Source organism: Nothoprocta perdicaria, unplaced genomic scaffold (assembly GCF_003342845.1).
Source record: "Nothoprocta perdicaria isolate Ctin4 unplaced genomic scaffold, notPer1 scaffold_10, whole genome shotgun sequence".
Classification (NCBI taxonomy): Eukaryota; Metazoa; Chordata; class Aves; order Tinamiformes; family Tinamidae; genus Nothoprocta; species Nothoprocta perdicaria.
Genome location: NW_020454094.1, coordinates 496,109 through 518,541, shown reverse-complemented (window position 1 = coordinate 518,541; position 22,433 = coordinate 496,109). Strand labels below are relative to the sequence as shown.

The 22,433-nt window shown below is 44.2% G+C and overlaps 1 protein-coding gene across 1 annotated transcript in view; it reads left to right on the top strand.

Moving 5' to 3' along the window:
• DCC (DCC netrin 1 receptor) overlaps positions 1 to 22,433 on the top strand; it is a 349,458-nt gene that overhangs the window by 307,200 nt on the left and 19,825 nt on the right. Inside the window, exons 22-26 of the mRNA XM_026038936.1 lie at positions 4,862 to 4,927; positions 7,678 to 7,840; positions 13,285 to 13,511; positions 15,348 to 15,464; positions 19,543 to 19,698. Coding sequence (XP_025894721.1) covers positions 4,862 to 4,927; positions 7,678 to 7,840; positions 13,285 to 13,511; positions 15,348 to 15,464; positions 19,543 to 19,698 — 729 coding nt within the window. The remainder of the gene's footprint in view (positions 1 to 4,861; positions 4,928 to 7,677; positions 7,841 to 13,284; positions 13,512 to 15,347; positions 15,465 to 19,542; positions 19,699 to 22,433) is intronic.

Sequence of the window (22,433 nt, the reverse complement as noted above, 5' to 3'; positions counted from 1 at the left end):
CATCTCGTGGATAAACAGCGCACTGATTGCTTGAGCTGTYGGAAGCGCAGGGTGCGCAGCGCAGCCCGGCGTGCCCGGGATACGGCCCGTTGGAGCTCAGCGCTGTCGGAAGCGCAGCCCCGCCGGTGCTGGACGAACACGAGCCCCGGGCGCCCAGCGGCAGCCCYGGCACAGCCATCGTGGCGGGAGGCGCCGGCTCTGCCTCTCCACCTCCTGCTCGAGCCGTTCTCCTGGCTCCGGGCTCCGGCTTCGGAGGCGATTTTGCAGGCGCTGAGCAGAGCGGCAGCAGGAGGCTGGGCCGGTCAGATCTTCTTCAAAGAGCCACCTGCCAAACAAGTAACACAGGGCACGGGGGCACTCTGCTACCTGGAGAGGAAAGAACAAGTATTGCCATTATCAAAGTAACTCCTCTACAAGAAAAAGCTGCAGGTAACAGAACCCAGCACAGGTATCTGGCTAATTTAATCCAGCAAGTAAAGAACGCGTTCTTAAGGACCAAAATAAAGAAGCCTTGTGTAAGGGAGGTGGATCTCCTTGAAAACCTGAGGAGAATGGCTTTTCCTGCATGTTGGCTGTGCTTCTTGCTGCAGTGAGATGTTTTTGAGGAAATTGCCTTAGGGTTTCCTTTGACACAGAGCCTAGAGGTCAAGAGGCAGGAGGACATCTGCTCCCCTCATCTTGCATCTCTACCCCGTTGCCTTCCAAGAGGTCTGTCAGAGAACCCCTTGCTGAAAAGCAAGCTTGCCATCAGTGCCACCTTGTCCAAACGCTGCACTGTGCCGAAACCTGCCCAGAGTGGGGCCTGCTGTGGTGCTGGTGCCTTACCGGAGGAGAAGACACACGTTCTCTGATTTATTTAAATCCTGGTYGATGCAGAACCTCAGTGGGGATTTGCATAGCTGTTGGTCTCCTTTTTTGTCTGTTTTCTGCTAGATTCTTGAGTCTGTAGAAAACAGCTGAAGGTAGGGCTCAGGTGCTAGCACTTCTAACACGACTAGGACAGTCTAACAGGCTGCAGGGGTTCCTTGTCCTCTACCCAGTGCCGGGGAAAGCCACGATCCATCTAAGCTTGCAGGTTTCATAGTCTGGCAGTTCTCTGTGGTCGATAGGGAGAGACAGGTGCCTCCAAAAAGCAATTTTTCCAATGTAAGGTAACCAGYTTAAGCCATGATCACAAGGTTTGTGTCGCTTCTAGTCAATGTAGAGGGGACTGGGCTGATGGCTGTGCAATGCAAGCTGAGTTCCCACCTCAGGCGACGCACCGGAGAATCTCCCAGCCCTGATGAAGTCCTCTGCTGGCTCTCCCTGGTGTTGGGGAAGGTGTTTTTAAGAGCCGAGATGCCAGTGTCCTGGCTTTATTCCATCTTGTCTCCTACCTTGTCTCTTCTAAGTCATACTTCTGCCTTCCCAAAACCTCATATTAAAATTAGATCAAGGGCTAATGGAAGAATTTCTTCTGCTTGGTATGTGTGCATGGAGGTTATCCCTATAAATCCTACCAGTGGTTTCCCCAGAGCTTCACACTTTGCTGGTTAGACCTGATGTCCCTTTGGGGGCTGAGCAAGCATCCCTGCCCAGTTTGGGCTGTCCARCTTATATCCTCTTGCCATCTTAAATACATAAGTCACCTACATTGCATTTATGTCCCTGGTTACTTACCATACTTGTATAAAAACTCGGCATAGCACAAACTAGGCCATGAAAGTCCTTAATAAGTTGCTTGGATCAGTCACCTATAACAGTACGGCTTTCCCTCCCATCCCATTAATTAGGTCCCAAACTTGCAAATCCTTCTTGATGACCTGGACAGCGCATATATTCCAGTATCCTAAACGAACCCATAAATACACATGGGCAACTAAACCCCAATAAAATCAGTAGTCTTGTACACAAAAATAGCCCTGTTTGTCAAGAAGCTTAACGCTGATTGCTGTTTGTAGAGATGCCTTTGGCTTTACTAGTGCAACRTGAAATGCACTGAGCCGTCCTTGACTGTTGCATTTTACCTGGTTTAAAAATGTCTTTATCAAAAAGGGCAGCAGTGACAGGATGGTGACAGCTCATTTGTCTCCAGTAACCTCTCTAGGATCTTAATGATGAAAATAACGGTTCTGTGTTTTTGTTGTACCAAAATGGTACAAAATCCAGTGTTTTTCAGTGGTTGCTGTGCTCCAGCCTGGGCTTGCAGCTCTGCAACCCGCGGTGGGTGGTGATGAACCCGAGGACAGATGCGTGTTGTTAGAAGCAAAGCAGGATGCTGTTGTTAAAGCCTCGTGTGGCTGACATTCATGCTAAGCACCAAAAGGCCAACGAGTGCCTCCCGCGCCGTGGCACCTGGGGGGCACAAAGAGCCACTTCTCATCTCTTGTTTTCTGAGAAAAGAATATCGCCAGCCTTATTTTCCGAGTATCTTGGACTGTTTCAGGCAAAAAGCAACAAAAGCGGCAGCGTGGGGTTGTATCTGGGTCAGATGGCTGCAATAGAAATGGCATCACTCACCATTAATTTCCACATCTCAGGTTTTCGTGAGTCAAGCAGTGTTTTGTGAGGGGAGGATGTTGCATCTCCATCCRTGCAGGTGGTTCAGTGGCCTGTGGAAATAAGGAGCTTGTTGAAATAAAGCACAAATAAGGAATTTATAGCAATATCACAACAGAGTCCTTGAGCAATCTGCAAGTGCTGGAGATCCAAGAGGATAGAGAACTGCTGTCCCTGAAGGTGTTTTAAGATTTTTTTTTTTTGCCTTGACCAGGCGTAGTTGAAATAGTTATTGCATATAATGGCAACTGAAATATAGTTGTGGAAGAAGGCTTGAGTCCCTGAAACATTCAAAAGAGAGATCTAGGTGAAAAGAGAGGTTAAATGGAGAACAGAGAGGTGAGAGGGGGCATCCAGGTTTTGGGCCCTCTCAGGGCAAGACACAGCTCTCAGTAAAGACTTTTCAAGCTCCATTAAAAAGGCAGTCCTAGAAGAAATAGAGGGTTGGGCAGGGCATTGGAATGGTTTGTTCCAGAAGAAGAAATAGCAAGAAGCACTGGTCTTCCACATCCCCTCACTTCTATAGAGGGCAGTACATCTCAAATCCTTGCAGAGATCACACTAGAGATGGAATGCATTCCTGGTGGTGTGTTGGCTTGGAGTAAAGCGTCTATAATCCTGTTTTAAGTCCTGCTTACCCTTTAACATATAAAGCCCTAAAACGCATTAGGAGATTTACCTTTTGGCTCCTAAGTGCTTAAATTCCTATRTTTATCCAAATATTGAATAATGATTGTTTGTCTTAATAGCAGAACAGAGCTAAATTACCATAAATTCAATCATCTTGGCTACCTGTAACACACAGTATAGTAGAAATGCTCCATTTGTTAGAAGTTATTTACTTTCCTATGTCTTATCAGTGAAATCACCACACTTCTAGGTGGCTAGGTGCCATCACACTTGGACAGAGGCCATTTATGGGTCGCAGGGACAGAAACAGGACCCCCAAAATGATGGGAGACCCCCTTTGAGATGCATGATGTAGCCAACCTCCCTTGCAGGAACCTGTTGGCTCCTTGGCTTTTGGAGTCTTTTTGGAGTCCTGGTCTTGGTCTCACTCTAGGTTTGCCCGCAGCTCGGCTGAGCTCAGAAGCCACAGCACAGAGTTATTTTCCCCAGGAGCGGGGTCCATAATTTCAGCAGAATCATGCAAACTGAAGCTGGCAGCTGGTTATGCAAAGTTCTTTTTGCAATTGAAATGTCATGTATAATGCCTTGAAAAGTGCTATTCTGTAAATCAAAAACTACTAAACTTTCGAGTCGGGCGTGCAAGGCTAGCYTCTACGTTTCTGGCATCCCAACTGCGTTTTCTCATGTGTTAGGCTCCTCCTGAGCCATTTCAGTTTGGATTAAACACCCCAAACAATAACATTTAGCGATTTCCCGTTGAGACACCCAGTTTACGAGGCACAGCGTGGCCCTAGGGTCACATCATAYTCACAGGTTGCACCGAGATGCTAGTAACAAGACTGCTTCAGAGTGTCATTTAGATAAACTCTATAGCCTCCATTTATCTCTATTTTGCCTTGTTTTTACCACTAAACGTTTCTCAACCTCGCTTTCGCAGGACCAGTTTGTTGTAGCGGTGCAATTACTCTGATTGAAAAGATGATTACACTGAAGCCTCCTCTGATGATAATGATCTTACGTTTATTTAGGGCCTTTCATCGCAAAATCTTTCCCAAATGGCAAAGCAAAGTTATACACGCGATTTTCTCCCCAATCTGCAGAAAAACAAACACCTCTGCTGAGAAACAGGCGGTTTTTAATGGTGCACAGCAGCAAGAGGCTGTGCGAGACAGGGAGATGGGATGATGGGCTGTGGCTGATGACAGTGAGCCATTTGAATCAGCTCAGAGCCACTGGAATTAGGAGCTTGCTGGAATCACCCCAGCAASTCCTTGTGCTGGTTTTCCACAGTTTTGCACAGCCCATTGACTGGACAAGCTGCTCTTTACTCTTGGCCCCTGCGTTGGGCTCCTTGGGGCCCATCCTGGTGCAGAGGAGGAGCTGGGCAGGCTTGGACTTTGCAGATAGTCTCCCAACAACAAACTTGGTGGCATAAAAATTATACCCTTACGTATTTAGTATATAATACAGATAAATTTGAGGTTTGCATGCCAATAAATGGTAGTAATTTTTAACCTGTGGGTTAGAATGAGGCGGCTGCATGCCCAGCAAGCCGCTCCGGGGTTGTGCTTCCCTGCATGCCCACACCCAGGGACTCGCCGTTCTCCACGTGGTCCCCAGGAGCCATGGGCTGTGTGGTGGGGTGGCTGGAAGCAGCATGACCACAGTGCTCATGTCTTTCTCTTCTGCACAGGGCGTCACGGAGATGGCTCCTACTGGCCCGTGGACACCAACCTGCTCGACAGAAGCAGCCTGAACGGTAAACTGCAGCCTATTCCTTGCTAAGCTCCGTTTTGGTGGCTACCTCCTGTTTKCTTTCCTTTCCTGTTTAGTCTCCTGGTGTGGAGGTGACCACTGAAGTTCAAGTTGGGCTGTGTTTTGTGCATGCACAACGGAGCAAGAGCTGCAAAGTGCATTTCACAAAGCTGCACTTTCCGTGCCAAGTACCACTTTTCCTGATTAATCCTGCCCTGAAATAGGAAGAAATGAGAGGAAAAGCCATGGAGTAAAAAAACAAAACCAAAAAGCTCTGAATCTAATTGCTATTAGCTGAGGTGTAAAAGTGCCATCAGTAACTTCTTATTCCTGACCCCACACCCGTTGCCTAATGAAGCGCTGTCTTTTCATGTTATTGAATGAAAGAAGCAGACAGGAATCCCTAAAATGCAACAGCATGTCAGCTTTGAAAGTACCAAATAATTACAAGGAACCACGCTGATTAATTCAGACTGATTATTTTTCCTCAGACAAAACAGGGAGTGAATGCAAAATTTAGTTCCCTCTTGCTACAGCCAGTATATCCCTTATCTGTAATATAGCCTTACTGCCTCCTCTTAATAGTAGCTCTTAAATGAAGAGAATCAGCTGCATCTAATTAATTAATTATTTATTTTTAACCTGAAATTTATTTATTAGCTGAAAGAGAGCTCTTGGGACCACATGTGCTGAGTCCTGCTCTAATGACAGTAGGTCTGGTTTGAATGATCCCAGGGCATGGCACAGAGCTGGAGTTAAATTCCCTGTGGAAAACTTATTTTCTACTTAAACTGGGTCTCTCTGCTTGAGAACAACTGCAGTTCTGCAGGGGGTGGAATGGAGGTGTCTCTGCACTGAGCTATTACCATGGATTTTGAAACAACCTCGAGCAATAGGTGCTTTCTTTTGCCTTCAGTTACACCTGCAGAACTGAGCAGAGGGGTTTGCATCTGTTTGTGTAAGTAATATTGAGGTCTCAGCTCTAAAATTTGGTAAAATACATGGAGGAGGTGACCATACCTTGTCAAGCGTGTGGTCCAGCTTGGGAGCTGTAAAGAAGCACGCGCAGAGGAAAACCTCTGAGGCTTTCCACCCTGACGCTTTGGAGTTTGCTTGCAGCATTGGACCATGTCAATAGTTGATAGTGGTTTTTTAGCTATGGATTTGCAAATTTTGATATYACAGGTAAGTAGAATTTGAGAGGTCGAGGGAGCTTCCAGTGCCTGGAGTACAGGGTGGAGAGAGGAGGCTCTTTGGTTTCCAAGACAGTCACTGTGTATTAAGCCATTTCCTCAGCATGGAGATGAAGAAGCAACCAAAGCTAAGCTGCTGCTGGATTGCTGTGCCGGGTAGTTGCAATGATGAACGCACGGCGCTCAAAATGCTCGCCTGGGTTGAATGCCCGAGGAAGAGCTGCGAGGAAAGGGCAAATTATTCCAGTAACTTAATTTGTTAAGTAAAGAAAGGATAATAGGTCAGAAAATCAAGGCAGAAAATTAGAATGAAATTACATCTATCACTATCTAGAGCTGTTATTTTGAAAGCTTTGACCTTTTTTCATTTCTCATTCAGTTGTACTAATGGCAAAATGAAATCACAGCCACATATTGTTTAGTTTAAACCAAGGAAGCTCTAGTGGGTGTTGCCGTAGGAGAAGCTCATGGACATGCTTGACATACTGTAGGGCAGTTCTTCCATATCCCACTCCACTGAGTTCTCCTGAATATCTAGGTTTTTTTCTCCAAGCTTAAGTGGAAATACGTATTTCCAAAATTAACTTCATATATGTGGATATTGTCTATATATGTGGATATTACCAACAACAGTAATTGTATACTAGAATATATGTATTATCCAAAGAGGTTATGAAAATAGAAATTGTGCTATTCACAATATAAGGGAGGAAAGTGTAGATAGCAAGGAATCCGTTCTTGAAGTCAGCTTGATTAGGACTTGACACCAGCAATGGTGTTATTTTCAGGCCCAGTCTTCCAGTTGCATTCAAACTAAAAGAAAAATGAGGCTGCTCCTGGTTCAGGTCTGAGCCCGTTAACAGCTGAAGTGGCCTGCAGAAATCCAGCCGGCATCTCAGTAAATAAAATATAATGCAGGGGGAGCCAGCTGTGGGGTGACAGCAGTCCTGAGAAACGAATCAGGTGTTCAAGTTGGCTAACAGACAAGATTTTTCTGTAAATACCCAGGAGTACTGTACAGACCATAAAGAAGAAATACATTTTCCCCAGTTTTCCATTTTCAGCTGATTATAGCAAATGTGAGCTGAGGGTTATTGACTCCTGACGCCTCGTTATTAATACCCAGAAAGCGCGACGTGGTTACGGCTTAAACATTTCCCTGTTTGCTGTAGCCCTGAAATGCACTGAGATGTGACTGTCGGATCTGCTTTTGGAGAGGAGTCTCTGCAACCAGACTTCAAATTTTGTCTCTTTCTGTGGGTAGCTTCTAAAGAAGAAGGGAAGTAGATGGCAATAGTGTCCTGCTAAGCAGTTGTCTACCTGAGCATCAGATAAGCATGAGGTTTCTTAAAAACGGTGACTTTGCAGTGTTCACATCACAGAGGAATTCATGTGGCATAAAATATTTCTGACCTCTTTTCTCTTTCCTCTGTTATCTACAGGAAAACATGTCCACGTAATGTGATGSACAAAACCCACCAGGGTTTCCCTCATCAATGTACATCAGACTAGAGCTTAAAACCCATCGCTAATATTCTCCTCATTGTATGTGCTCTTGCAGAGCCTCCCATCGGGCAGATGCACCCTCCGCACGGCAGCGTCACGCCGCAGAAGAACAGCAACCTGCTCGTCATCATCGTCGTCACCGTCGGGGTCATCACGGTGGTGGTCGTGGCGGTGGTCGCGGTCATCTGCACGCGGCGCTCCTCGGCGCAGCAGAGGAAGTACGTTGGCTCCTTGCGGCATGGAAAGTCAAGGGGATCTTGGTGGCCTTGCTTCAAAGGTGGCCTTGGCTTCAAACTGCAGAGATGTGGAGTCTYGAGGTCGATGGTGGTTTTGATCCTGGCTCTGTTGTGGTTTTGGGGAGGCATGGCCTTGGGAAGCTGGACGCAGATGGTGAATCAAAGAATGGTTGAGGTTGGAAGGGACCTCTGGAGATCATCTAGTCCAGTGAGTGGAGAATGTCCTGTGTCCCCTGGAGTGCCACATAAACTGTGGCAGATAAGTACCTCCAACACAGCTCACCTTGAAAAATGCCTGCCAGGCACAGCTCTACCAGTCTGTATGTTGCTGAGTGCGATTCAAACGCAGGGAAGATTTAAAGGAGAAAAATGTACTTATCTGTGCCCGCTGCTAGGCTTTCTGATCCCCCAGCTCTGCYTCTGCACAGCTGAGGATCGCAGACATTCCTGCTTATTGCCTGCCTTTTGCAAGGATGTTACCCCCTCCAGACAGCCAGTCCCCAGAAGTCTTTCAGCAAAAGGAGCCAACATCTGTTTCTCCAGATGATTCTCATGTACTTGGAAGGAAAATCTGTAGAACATTTCTGGGAGGAAAAATCTGTGGGATGTTATAAAAGGGCAGCAGCATAAAGCACAAAGCATTTTGCAGTTTTTTTGCGAGATATTAGAGGTGACATCAAAGCCTGGTGAGAGATGAAATGACTCCACTGGAGTCACTGTATTGGCAACAGAGCTGGGTTTGATACATTTAATTTATTGAAAATTATTCAGTAAAGGGATTCATTATTATGCTATTGCAAAAGATTGGACATGGGAAAGTAAAATTTAATCGTAGTTTGCCCACAAGGATGATAAATGTTTGGACTAAGAGCAAGACAAAATCTATTACATTGATTTGCATTGATGCTTAAAAAAGGGTGGAAGGATGAAAGAATGAATGGGCAGAGGACTAAGCAGTTCCCATGTATGCTGAATAGGCAGACAGGTGGCATCTTGTAGTATTCTTTGCTCACCTATAGAAATGCTTTTTCTAAAGATCARTATCTTAAGATAGATTTTTTTTAAATAAAAAACCTCTCCTTTTGCTCCCTTTGGCACAAAAATAAGGGCCCGTGCTCTAAGGAGATCTCGGGTAGTTGAATGCCAAACTGATTTGAAAAGCTGCTGCCATTGTGCATCCTCACAGCTGGAAATGAGGCCGCTGTGTGATGGCAACAGAAATCCTTCAGTGATTGCGGAATCCAGACTGRGGCTCCCCTGAGCTCCTAACGTGGGCAGAGGACTCAAGGAGGAGAGAGAGATTCGTCTGCTCAGAAGGAGGTGTTTAGAAGCTACATACCCACATTTGAATTCATCGACCTGGGCCTCCTTTGTAGCACAACAAAACCTGGACTGCTTCAAAACAGAGGTTGTTGGTGTGAATGTTTTTGTTTCTCACCTGGGCGGAGAGATGCCTTCTGTGAAACAAATCATACAGATGCTGGATTTASTGGCACTGTCGTCTGATTCTTATTTCAAATTCACCAGTAGAATTCAGAACAAAAGAGCTGCAGTAAGGGTGAAGGCCCCGTCTCATCCCACTGCTGAATGCACGTGTCTTTCCTCGGAGCGAAACCCTGTAGGCGATGGAGCTGTCTCCTTTGGTGGAGGAACCTGCTATTTCCTAAGTTAGTTAAAACTCAGATGAACAAAGTCGTTGTGCAGAACAACCTGCTTCTGACCTAGGTGATTTAATACGTGTTTTATGTCTTTGCCATTTAGGAAAGAATCAAATATCTGCCATAAAAAAAAAAAGTATGACACTTTTGACACCAGTAAAAAAACAAGAATGGAAAAAAAGTGATTGAAATTTCAGGCTTATTAACTCAGTTGTGCTAAGGGGCTAACATATGACTCCTGCAGCAGATGAGATTCACCTCGGGGCTCCCAGGCCTGCATGGGGATGTGTCTGCTGGGTGCGGGACCTTCCTTCTGGCAGGAATTTTTTAAAGCTTCGTGGTAAGCAGTATCATGTAGTAGCAAACAGAGAAAAGTGGTTCCTGGCATTTGCAATATGCCAAAGTAATTAACCTATGGACTGGTAGCGCAAGCCCATGGACTAACAGCATGAGATTATGGCTACTGCAAGGGAGCAGAGTGGGCATCTCGTCCAGTCCTGCTGGGTAGACAGTGCACATGGGGGGCATTTTCCCTAGACAGGATTGCTTTATATTCTGCTTTTTTTTTCATCTTTTTGCCCCAGGCCCTCTGTGGCAGGTGAGTTTCTTTTCCTGCAGCCCTGCCAGCAAAGCCAAAGCGCAGACAGACCCCAGACCCGACGYGTGCAGCCTCGAGGCCGCCAGCCTCCCCTGGGGCCAGCTGAGCACCGGCCTCTTTGGCAGTTCTTCCCGGAGACCTGGTTGTTTCTGGGCTCTTCAGATACGGAATTCTTAAACCGTTATTTAAAAAAAATAAGCCCGGCGGAGCTGTTACAACTCTACCTGTTTCCCTGGGGTGTTGTAACTATAAAGTGCAGGCAATGAAGAATAATGTCCCCCCAGCTGACTTCAGCACCGTGTGCCACGTAGCGTGCGAGTCGTAGCTGTTCCCAGCTCTATGGGAGTGCTAATAGATCCGGCCAGGGACCAGGCCCTCCTCTGCTTGTACCGCAGAAATCTCCTCTCCAAAGAGTTTCTTTGTGTACAAGGCACATCATACGGTTCTGCTRTCATTGTATGAGATTGCGTGACCACAATATATTTTTTAAAGCAGAGTGAAATTCTATTTTTACATGTACCTTGGGGGAAAAAAAAGGGCAGAAAAAGGAAAGAAAAAAAAAAAAAGCATCACTCTGGCAGGCAATTTTGATGCATTTCTTGCTGTACAATAATTGAACAGCAACAGAAAAGCTGCCACCTGGGATCATTTTTTTCCATTCTAAATTCTTCCTGCTGCTGCTTTGGGTCCTGAAGCAGGTATTGGGCTGCCTTTGAATCCCATCGTGTCTGTGGAGTCACTATAGGAACTTCCAGAGTTCCCGCTGCTGGAGCTGAGGTTCTGACCAGATCATTGAATCTTTTATGACCATCACCTTTATCTCTTAGGTGCTCCTCCRGTGTAGCAAGGTCCTCACTAGGATTGGAGTAGGTAGGTCTTCGGGAGCAGAACTTGCATTGCCCAAACAAAACGCTATGGGGTGATTTGTTTCCATATGTTATTGATGACCTTTAGGGTGCCCKCCTGGTTCTGATTCCATTTGCTACTCAATGCTGTGAGAACATCAATAATTTGTGAGAAAAAGAAACAGTGTAAACCAGCCCAGATCATTGCATATATTTTTAAAAGATATCACTGCTGCAGCAATTTTGTAGTTAYGGTTGGAATGACACATTCATTATATCTCCCTATTTACGGTTGTGTATAAAATTACTTTGGGGCTGAAATTCCCCTTGACTAGCTCAAACCTGGAGAAATGTATTATTTGCAATTGAACCTGACAAAAAAGCTGTTGTATCCCAAAGTGAAGAAAATAATTCCTTGTTTAGAACAAAAATTGTAGGGCTTTTTTTTTTTCTTTTCTTTTTGGATGAGATAGAAAAAATGAACTTTACTTCTTAGCTTCAAGCAGGACATACATTAAGGATTAAGTGAAGGTGCTTGCTGTTTTTCTCCTAATTGCTAACCAGGAGGCTGTGCTAGGTTCTGTTAGAAGGTATTAAAGAACTCTCCCTGTTCGTGTGTGTAAAATACAGTGCTTTTGCCTCGCTCTTAGAAATACTATAATTTTAAATAATCAAGTTTTGGCAGTTAGAAAATAGCAAACTAACATAAAAAGTAGTTAGGCCAGAGATCAACTATTTTATTTCATGGGAGCTGAGTAAGAAGTCTCTGAAGAACCCCAGGCTCATCTTCCCTGCTAACTTTCCAAGTGCCATTCGACAATAAAACTTTGTACCTCAAAGAATATTCAGGATATTGAACCAGTCTTTTCTAGATCAGGCTCGGGAAATTTAGCAAAGAACAGAAATTGATTCAAACTCTTGGACTTTCTTCAGGTCTAAAACTTCCTCAAAATCGTTTCCAGTGAGATAGCCTCCTTGGCACGTTCCACAGTGCTGCCTGTGCGGCATATTTTGGAAAAGGGGGAGATCAGTGTGTATCTACCCAAATTGCACAAATGTGCTACAAATGCTCTGGAAGTCAGTGAGAGTTCCTTGCATTGATTTCAGTGGATGCAGGCAAAAGCCATCGCTCCAGGGGCATGCGGGGCTGCGTTTGAAGATGAGCAAGTGGTGGGAGCGGGGAGCAGCTGTGAGCACCCCGYGCCCTTGGCAAGCAAGGCTTTTGTGTCTCTGATCAGCACCTGTGTTGGCCTGCAGCTTTGTGCATCTCATCTATATCTATGTTTACATGCAGGGCAGTGATAGACCTTTGCTTTCACGGAGTATCAACAGCGCTGTGAAAAGTTTGTTGTGATTATTGAGCAAAAACCTTAATTATAAGCCAGAGAAGCGCTTCTTGACAAGCTGCTTAAATCAGCAGACTTCCAGTAAGAATGTAGAGAGCTTKCAGGTGAGCTTTCAGTGTCACAGAGCAGGGACAAAGGTCTAGCACTGCCACCCATCCCAGTGACCATCTCTCAGCCCCGACCCAAGGACCTGGGGACTTGCTTTTGGCAGCATCTCTCGGCTGTGACCAGGTGTCCTCGCCAAGGAAGGGCATATTGCAATGCATATGCATGAGGAGAACCAAGTTAATGCTGCCCTGGGATATGCTGCTCTGCATTTCTTAGCTTTTCTGCAATAAAAATCATGTTTTCATGTATATTTAAAGAAATATAACATATGCTTTAGTCATTTGTGGAAGTCAATTTGTGTGAATATGTGCATAGCTCGGTAGAAATGGGCTCCGCCGTTTCCGATTGCTGTTTCTTGCTGCAGCTACTTCCCAAATTGCGTTCTTCCCGGAGGGAAGCTCCCCACCTCCCGTCTGTTTCAGGAAAAATGTTTTGCTCCGGTTTGTACATCAGCTGCCACAAAAGCGACCTCCCCTGCTGAGCCTTGGGCTCATCCCCTGGAGCAAATCCTGTTTTTTCCTCGCCCTCTCTCATTCATCTCCCAAACATATGCTCTCAGGGAAGCACCTTATGCCTGGCTGTGGGGACTTGGCAAGTGGCTTCAAGTGGGACAAACACCAAAGCTGCTCCATGTCGCGCCGAGCAGCCRGTGCCAAAGCCATGAGATGCCTGGCAGCCACATTGCATGAGTTTCTATAAGCCCTTAAGAGCAGAAGGTCAAAGTGATGATGATCAGTGCCAACTTCTGAGGGCCATAAACAAAAGGATTCTCTATAGAGATGCTAAGAAGTCGATGTCTCTCCACATCTACTCTTTCGGTTCTGCCAAAAATGGGAATATTCCGACATGTCTTGGTTTTTATTTGCTGTAGGAAACGAGCCACCCACAGCGCTGGCAAGAGGAAGGGCAGCCAGAAGGACCTGAGGCCTCCAGATCTCTGGATACACCACGAAGAGATGGAGATGAAGAACATGGAAAAGCCGGCGGGCTCCGACGCGCCGGGGAGGGAGTCCCCCATGCAGGGCTGCCAGGACATCGCCCCCGTCACGCACAGCCAGTCCGAGACACAGCTGGGCACCAAGACTGCCCCGCAGCCAGGTAATGTCCCACACGTGTCCCCATCCCAGTCTGCGCTGGTGCTGCCAGGTTTGGGGTGGAATTACTGGAATTAGATCTTTTTTCTTTCTTTCTTTTTTTTTTTTTAACTAATCTTAATTCACCCAGTTCATCTCAGGCTTCCCTTGAGCCAAAGCCCCTTTTCCCACCATGCTAACATCATGGGAGAGGCAGGTTCAGACAGGGACAGAGAGCAAGGAGCACAGCACACAAGTTGGAGACATGAACATCTTTGTCTTGAGTTCATAGTGAGTGAACTGCCTGAGCACAGCACGGCTGACGCCTTGCAGAACGTCATTTGGGCTGGGAGCTAATGAAGGTGACGAGTCCAGATGGCTCGAGTGGTTGTGCATCTTCTCCGACGCTCTCATTACTGCAAGGAAAGAGAGGTTATTGAAAGAGAAGCTTTCAGATTTCTGAATGGATCTAATTTTGTTTCTCTGACATTGTGCTTGGGGTGATGACTTGCTGTTCGTGCAGATGATAGTGACAGTGATTTGTAGTGTTTTTAACGTAAYGGTTCTCATTGAGGTCGACACTGTRAAAACATAAACAAAAGGTGCTCCCTGCCCCAGCAGATACTGAGGATGATCAGGAGACGTGACCCAAACCCAGAAAGATCGATGAGAGAGATCCATTGATCTCAATGGGCTTTCAATYGAGTGCATGGTAGGAAGTCCTCACAACATCGGAGCGGATTAATGGCAAAGGCTGGCCTAGATGGTTCACGTGTAAACACCTTGGTCTATAAGCAAATACTTCTTTATTGCTTGCCAATGAGTGACACTGTCCCTGGTTTTGTAGTAGCCGTTAGGCCTTAGAGTGGCCRTTGATAGAAGACTTGGTATTTCATCCTGAAATTCACACCAGCAAAATTTTAAAAATATCTTTCTATGCAAATTTTTTTTGAGGAATATGTTTTAGCAGGAGAGCATCAGATATGAATAGTCTGAGGGAATATTAAGTTTATAGCATGACAATAATCTGTTTTAATCAGTGGYTTATTAAAATAGCAATTGTAACATTAAATTATCTTTGTGTGAGACAAGGTCTGAAGCAAGAAATACAGCTTCTATTTCATTGCAAATTACTCCCTGAACATCCAGTCCCAAGCAAATATATTTTCTGACAAATACATTTCCTGGTATCTTTGGATCCCTCAAATATCCCATATCAATGCAGCTAGATGAGAGCATCCACGTTTCAATGCTTAAATAGCTGGTGTAATTTATGGAGCTGCTGAGCCCGTTTTGGTTGGGACTGGGTGTAGGCCTAGCTGCCTGTGTCAGCACTGGATCAGTAGTCAATGCAACTCCATGCTCTAGTCTGGGTACCTGAGCTGGTTGTGAACCAGGGCACACAGAGGCGAGAGCCAGACACCTCCTGAACTTGCCACATCGCTCTTAATTTTTGGGTACTTAAATATATGCTCCCTGTTTTGTCATTTCTGTTCTTCTAGACTTAGATTTTGAAACACACTCTTGTGTTAAAAACACACTTGCAACAAGTTGGTTACAAGAAAGATGAGTCATTTTTATGAATTCAGCAGATTGCTGGGGTAAGTTGAGGGACAAAGGAAAATTAAATAATGGGAAAGAAGAAATTTGTATCTTAATGCTCTTGCAGAAAAACAAAACCCAAATCCCTTTATTTGGGAGAAGCAGCCAGAATAATCTGTGCACCTCTATGTAGGTGGTATGTTTACAGATCTGTTTAAATGAGTCTAAAAATACACATTGATGTTACAGCAGGTCATAAGGTGAGAGAGATGTTCATATACAGCAATTTCAGCTAAGCTGTTGTGGGATTTTTTTCTAGCTCCTGAGACAGAAGAGGTTGGAAGCAGCATGTCCACACTGGAGCGTTCACTTGCTGCCCGCAGGGCCACCCGGGCCAAGCTCATGATTCCCATGGATTCGCAGCCAAACAACCCCCGTGAGTACCAGGACCATCCCCTGCTCCTTTTCCACATGCTACAACAGTGACTCAGCTGTCTTAGACTTTCCTACTGCCTTGCAATATGATCCAGTATTAAACAGCATTAGCCACGTTTTCTTCTTCGGAAGGAGAAGAAAACCCCTTGGAAGCTTTCCAAGGCTTCCCAATAAATCAGCGGAAGAATTATGTTAGATAATTCAGAAATAATGCTTTTGCTGGATTCAGCAGAGGCTAAGTGTAGCACGGAAAGGTTATGTTTTTGCCAGGTAAATGATGATGTATACGTCCCTCTATTCCCCTACTACAAAACTATAAAACCTGGCCTAATCGTTCAAGCAGAATATTTGGGGATATTGATATTTTCAATATTTATAGTCGACTAGACATTATTGTGAATAACTTCTCCAGTTTCTTCTCTGTCTTCTTTTGTGTGTAGTAGTTGGCTTGCCACCATATGCTTTTTTAATAGGGAGTGGCTTTCCTTATAAAGCTAAGTAAATGAGAGAGAAAATGATGTTTTAGTAGTGTTAATCATTAGCTGCCAACAGAGTGTGTATCGTTGAATGAATTTCATAGATGAAGTCAACCTTGTGCAAAGCACTAAGGTACATGAGAACAAGGGGAAGGATGGAGCATGCTCGTAGGGTCTCCAGCCTAGCAAACTCTGTAAAATTGATGAAGTGACTTTGTTTTTCATCTGAGCAAATAGAAGGAATGAATGGGAGGCACTAAAGAGCAGGGTCGGTACTGCTCATGGTCTTGACATGGAGGGATGCTAAGRAGGGACATGAATGCATGTCTGCTCTTGCAGCAGCTCTGCAGTCAAGCTGTTGGCGTGTCTCATGTCAGATGTTTCTCAGCTTTGACCTCAGAAAATGCATAAAATTAAAAATGTATAGGAAGCAGCACACCTAAGTAATTAGTTTGAGTTAGGAAAATWWAAAAAAAAAARRRRAAAARAATATTTTTTGACAGAAATCCTTTTTCTCACAAAATTTCTTTAAAGAGAGATCTCAAACTATCTCTGATAGTTATATTTAAGTACCTATGGCGGGGTTTGTGGAAGGGCACAGCACAAATTATATATTATAAAAAAAATACATGGAATTGAATGAAGTAGAGGAGGGGGAATAACCTCCCATGCCTTTCTTTAGTAAATTACCGGGTAGGAGCTGGTAACTGTTCTTTAATCTGTGTTCGCGGTGGGTGCAGTTTGGGTCATGCTGCGAATTCCCAAGTAACCAGCCCTTTAGAGGGTGAATGACAGGAGGCTGGGGAGACATCCGCGTCGGATTCCTCAAGCCATGGATTGAACATGTTGCCTCATTYCAGCTGCCCTCCGTTTATGGGCTGGGAGAGGGCTGCGGGGTTGGGGGAAGAAAGCTCTTTCCCTAGGAGATACTCCCAACTTGTAACCACGCTAATCTCACAATCAGGCAATTTGCCCTTTTTTTTTGAATGGGATTCTTCCTGGTTTGGCTTGGTCTCAAGGAGAGCAGCAATCCAAGAAAATGGATACACTTAGAGTGCTGTAAGCAAAATCAAAAGCAAATTAATTGTAATTACAGTGGTTCAATAGCACAGTTAGTTAAGTGGGAGTCAAGTCAGCGTTGTTCTGCAGCACAGGGGTGAAAATACTCTTAAAGATTTCTAGGTTTTTCAGTCAAAGATGCTTTTTGAGTAATGATGCCCTCTTTTCTATTTTCTACAGTATAAATCTATAGTATAAATCTAATCTATGGAACCACAATATTATGATTGTTTGGAAATAATTGAACTCAGATTCGTAAAAGTTTTATTTGTACGTTTCAGGCTTTTCCCAGAAAAGAAAATCGAGGTTTTGTCAGGTTATATGCTCTAATTAATCTCTCTCAGTTTGCCGGATACTGAAAGAAATTGTCAGCCATAAGCTATTAACTAGCTTGAAGAAGCACCATCATAATTSTGAAGTATAAAACCCATACTTTTAAATGCTCAGTACCAAATCTAGAAGTATTCATCAACATCTCAAATAATCACTATTTGCTGTCTTTGGGAAAAAATATATAACCCCATAACGGGCCTTTGCTTAGTAAAGTGGAAGAAGTATAAAACAGGCCTTAGTGATAATTTTGACACTTCTAATTCMACTGTAAGAGCAATATGATTGTAATTCTGGAATCTACTTCCAATTCTGCCTCTAAGTCTGATGGAGAGAATTAAAGGCCATTTCAGGGGGGCTTGAGGCCCTGTTAAGATTGCAGAGTCAATGCCTTTCTCTCCCATGAAGGTAACCCATGCAAGGATGAAACTAAAATAGCTGGGAAATCTTGTAATTGCACAGCCAGTGCATTTATCAGACCTCGTGGTCATGGCCTGATGTACCAAGGCTGTTGGGTGGAGAGGAGAAGACCTCAAGGACAAGGAAAGCTTGAAGCCTTCTCATCAGCACTGGTCCTTTTCCTCCCATAACAGAGAGTTTGCCTGTGTTTCTGGGAGTTGTTTTATTTATTTTCTATGTTTTCCTCTCCCTCAAATTGCCGAAAATCACAACTCTGTCTTTAGGAGAAATATGATTGTGGTGACTCCACAGCTTCGGCAGCCTCTGGGGTGCTTGAGTACAATTTAAAATTTTCTACTTTGTCATTTCTGTAAGCTGTTCTTGGGTGCTGCATTTTTACATGATGTAGTATACTTTAGATGTAGAACAGCATTTTGGGAGCTCCATGATTTGGTCAGGGAATTTCTGTTTTTAGTGTCTTAGTATATCAATAGTACATATAAATTCAATTGCTGACAGACTATGACAGAACAGATTTGCTGTCATATATGCTCAGAACTGCAAAGATTTATTGAAACTGTTTGATGTTAACTTTTCCCCAGCTTCCCTGCAATAGAGCACTGCAGTGAATAATAATTCTGACTTATTTTAAAAAAAGAAAGTACTAGGTGTCTATGCAGCACAAAGAAATGAAGGAATTGGCGTAAAAAAAAAAAAAGAAAAAAGATTTTTAATAGGATTCAATAAAGAATGATATTTTTTACTCTAGTAACGAAGTTATAAATACTGTCAATAAAAGCACATTACAAAGTCCAAATKAACTGCCTGCAGAGGAAACATCCTCTTATGAGGCTGTGTGGGTTGAACCCAAGGAGCTTTGAGGTTCAGATCACTCCAGTTATCAGTTCATCATGAGTTTTGTAKGTACTTGACCAATAGATTTAGAAATACAGCATTTTGTCCCAGAAAATCATGTTTTAACCTCCTCCCCCTGCCAAAGCCTTGGCACTATGATTGCTTCTTGAGTGACTTTGGGCACATTGCCTGGTTTGCTGCTCCCTGTAACGGATGTAACTAAGAGATGGAAGTAATTATAATGACTGTCTTGAAGTTTATGGCATTGTTTGTAATTCATATGTGAAAGGTGTTATATAAGCCTAAACTTATTGATGAGCCAAAAAATCTCTTTGTATTGTTTATCCAGGCAAAACTTTCCTAAGAGATTTTCCTAAAAGCCACACAGAAATTCATGATTGATATAGTACAGCAAATACTTTACCAAATACCAGCAAGTTTTCCTGCCCTGACTAAAGGGTAATTCACAGGAAAGCCAGAATTTGGCAAGCTGTGATGCTGGTTTCCACATCAAAGGATTCGTGTGGGCCAGAGGAGCCCTGTGCTCTTCCAGAGCAGCAGCTGAAGGCTGCGAGATCTCCGAAGGCATCTCAAGTGGCACCAACGGCCTGGGCTGAGGCATCCAAATCAAGCTCTTACATTTTTGCCTAACCCATTGCTTCCCATCTGTCTGTTAAGAAGGCAAATAAAGGAGCCCCAAATACAGCTGCCTAAATTGAATGTAAGCAAAACAGCTGTTGAATTTTGCAAGTAATTTGCACCTGTAGGATGCCCATTTCTGTTACATAAGTAGTTTCTTCGGGCTTGGGTAGAGTGAGCAGAGAAATACACTTTGTAGTGAATCTATGGAAACTTTGTTTTGGAAACATGGTTATTTCTGGTTCATTTTGACCCTATCAGTGCTTTTTAGAACTTTGCAAAGACACTCCTTTAATCTCTTCTTTCCTTCTTTTCTTTTAGCTGTGGTCAGTGCCATTCCAGTGCCAACACTAGAAAGTGCCCAGTACCCCGGGATCCTGCCGTCTCCCACCTGCGGATACCCACATCCCCAGTTCACCCTTCGGCCTGTGCCCTTCCCAACGCTCTCCGTCGACAGGACCTTTGGAACGGGAAGAAGTCAGTACAGCCCTTTGCTTTTGGTGGTCTTTGTTGTGAAAATACCCGGGAATGGGTGAACCTGGTGGCTTTTTGTCCTCAGAATGGTGGTTGGGTACCAGCAAGTGAAGACAGGCTGCCTCTTGTCCAGTCAGCTCTAGTAGCTACTAGATATATATTATAATATATATTGCACAGCAATTTAGGTTAGAAGTTAGAAGTTACTGCAGCTTCCCAGTGGGCTTGCTGCGCAGTTTCCAGGCAGTTTAAGAGAGGAATGTGGAGAGGAATGTGGTCATGGCTGAGGGAACTGATGCCTCCCAGGCCACATAAGCTTCAGGAGCATCCACAGCAATTTGGTAGCACATAACCAAGGTTTACGGAGACCAGGACTCAAGTAGTCTGGCTCAGTAGTCTGGCTCAAGGWCTCACTCAAGTAGTCAAGTCAACCTGTGTAATAGATCCTGCTATCACCCCATGTCATTTGGGTAGTGAAAGCTCTGTCCTCCTAGAACCTGCAACTATTCCTGATCTAATTTGATCCTTTCTTTTATGCAAGTCTTTGAGTCRTTTCACATACTTTAATCTCCTTTGCTTTATCCACTAGGATATTCTGAGAAGAAGAGAGACTCTAATAGCTCTTCTTCATCCCGAGGCAGAATCTAGTATCATCATTCTTTAAAAGCATCCATGATAACACTTATCAGTGTAACAGTGTTATCACACTGTTAAGTGTCTTCCCAGCCTTAGCTGCTCTTGCTACTAGAAACATTAGTTCCTAATATTTAATTTGTTAAAATGTAATCTGATTGTTCCTTGTTTTGATTACAGTGGTTGTGGAGCGTTTCATATTTTTCTTTCTTGGAGCGTTTCATATTTTTCTTTCTTGCAGCTACTTTTTGTACATTTGAATACTACTATCTTGTCTCACATCAGTTGTCTCTTCTCTAGAGTGAGTTCTATATTCATATTTGCTCCTGTACAATAATGGATTTGGGTTTTGTGCATTCCCAAATCTGTTCTTCAACTTGCCATGATCCAGGAAAATGGAAAGCACACGGCACGTTCCCCAGCCTCACCTTCATAAGTTACTTCTAAGCATCTTCTGCACCAGCAGCCATCTGTTCTTTGTTCTAGCCTAATGAATGTGCTCTGGCATATTAATTATAGTTGGAGGGCTCATATTTTCTTATCATTCTCCCTTAACTCTACTGCATATCAAGCCTGAATTATTGACAGATTAATGTCAATCTGCTACACATTTTTTTTTTCGCATCACAGAGAGTCTGTGCTGCTGGTCCACAGGGAAATAATTTCAAAATGACTGATTTTTCCTCCTATTTGATTGCTGCTTTCAGTGAGTTCAGACAGGTCCTTGGGGGCCGATGATTGAAACTTGAGCAGAGGGATCGTAGGTAAAAGGTGGTTTTGGGTGTTCTGTTCATCACCCCACTGTCGTTTCCCCTCATGTTGATGTGCGGACTGAAATCCTTTCACAACTAGATGGCAATTTCCTCTGGAGGGCCAGGCTGGCATAATGAGTTTTTGATTTGCTGCTTAAATTAATATCAAATTCACCACAAATGTGATGCACAAAAAAAAAAAAAAAAAAAGTAGATTCAGGCATTTTGGTTGACATGCACTAGATGTTGAATAAGAAATTAACTGTCCTGTGCTTATTCATAGAGATGGGAATGAAATTGTACACTGAATTGTTTGGTCTTTTTCTGAAACAATTTWAAAAAAAAACGGTAAGTTTGATGCWCATCTAAAGCACACTCAGCAGTACTCTCTGCGGAAKTGTAGTTAGTAAAGAGTGTCACATGTCACAGGGTGATGAAGAATAAACATACAGCAGCGTAGAAATGGCCATTCTTCATTCCTCTGTAGAGCACGGTTCAAAAGGGCAGAATACATCCCCGCAGGACCTGCTGGAAGAGGATCTTCAGTGGTTTTCATTCCCTTGGGTGTTTATCTGCTCAGATGTCATCATTTCAACCTCCGTGTAAAGGGAGCTGAGGTTCTTCAGCCTGCAGCTCCTCGTGKCTCAGCTTTTAGCCCATCAAGTACATCTGCACACAGACGTGCCTTTTAAGTGGCGTCTTCGGTGGCAGGTTTCTCCCCAGACYGGCAGGTACAGCACCCCGTGGTCCCTTGGTCAGTATCTGAACTGTCTTATAGAAGAGTTTTTCTCTCAGTAATGATTTGGTCAAGCTGTCCATGCCAGAGCCCTCCCTGGATGCGAGTGATGATATTCAGAGATCCTGACGCTTCCCAATGTACGCTSTGTACAGAAATGTGTGTAATTGCCTAAATCTTTCAAGTGCTGAATGCTTGGGAACTGACTGGAAGATGATTAATACGCAAAAGTTTTCTGGAAGGAGGTTAAATACCCAGCAATACTCATTTTTCAGAAACCCTGGTGGACCTTGAGTAAGTTCAAGTAGTGAAGGTTTCCGATAATTTAGGAATTTCTCATTAAATAACTCGACAGCAGTGGACACAGCCTCATTTCAGGTAATTTCTGCGTAATCAAGTCTATAGTATTTCAAAATTACCTACCCCGCTACAACAGGAAATGAGAATCCGGTGTAATCACTGCAGYGACCCTCTCTGTTCTGGGCTCTTCCAAAGCCCCTGGGTCATGCTGTCCCCGCCAGGTGAAATCCTCCCCTCCTTCGCTGTGCCTCCCGTTTCAGAGCGTCGCAATCAAGCGAGGGGACACGCCAGGAAAGGCAGTGTTTGTTTTCTGGTGA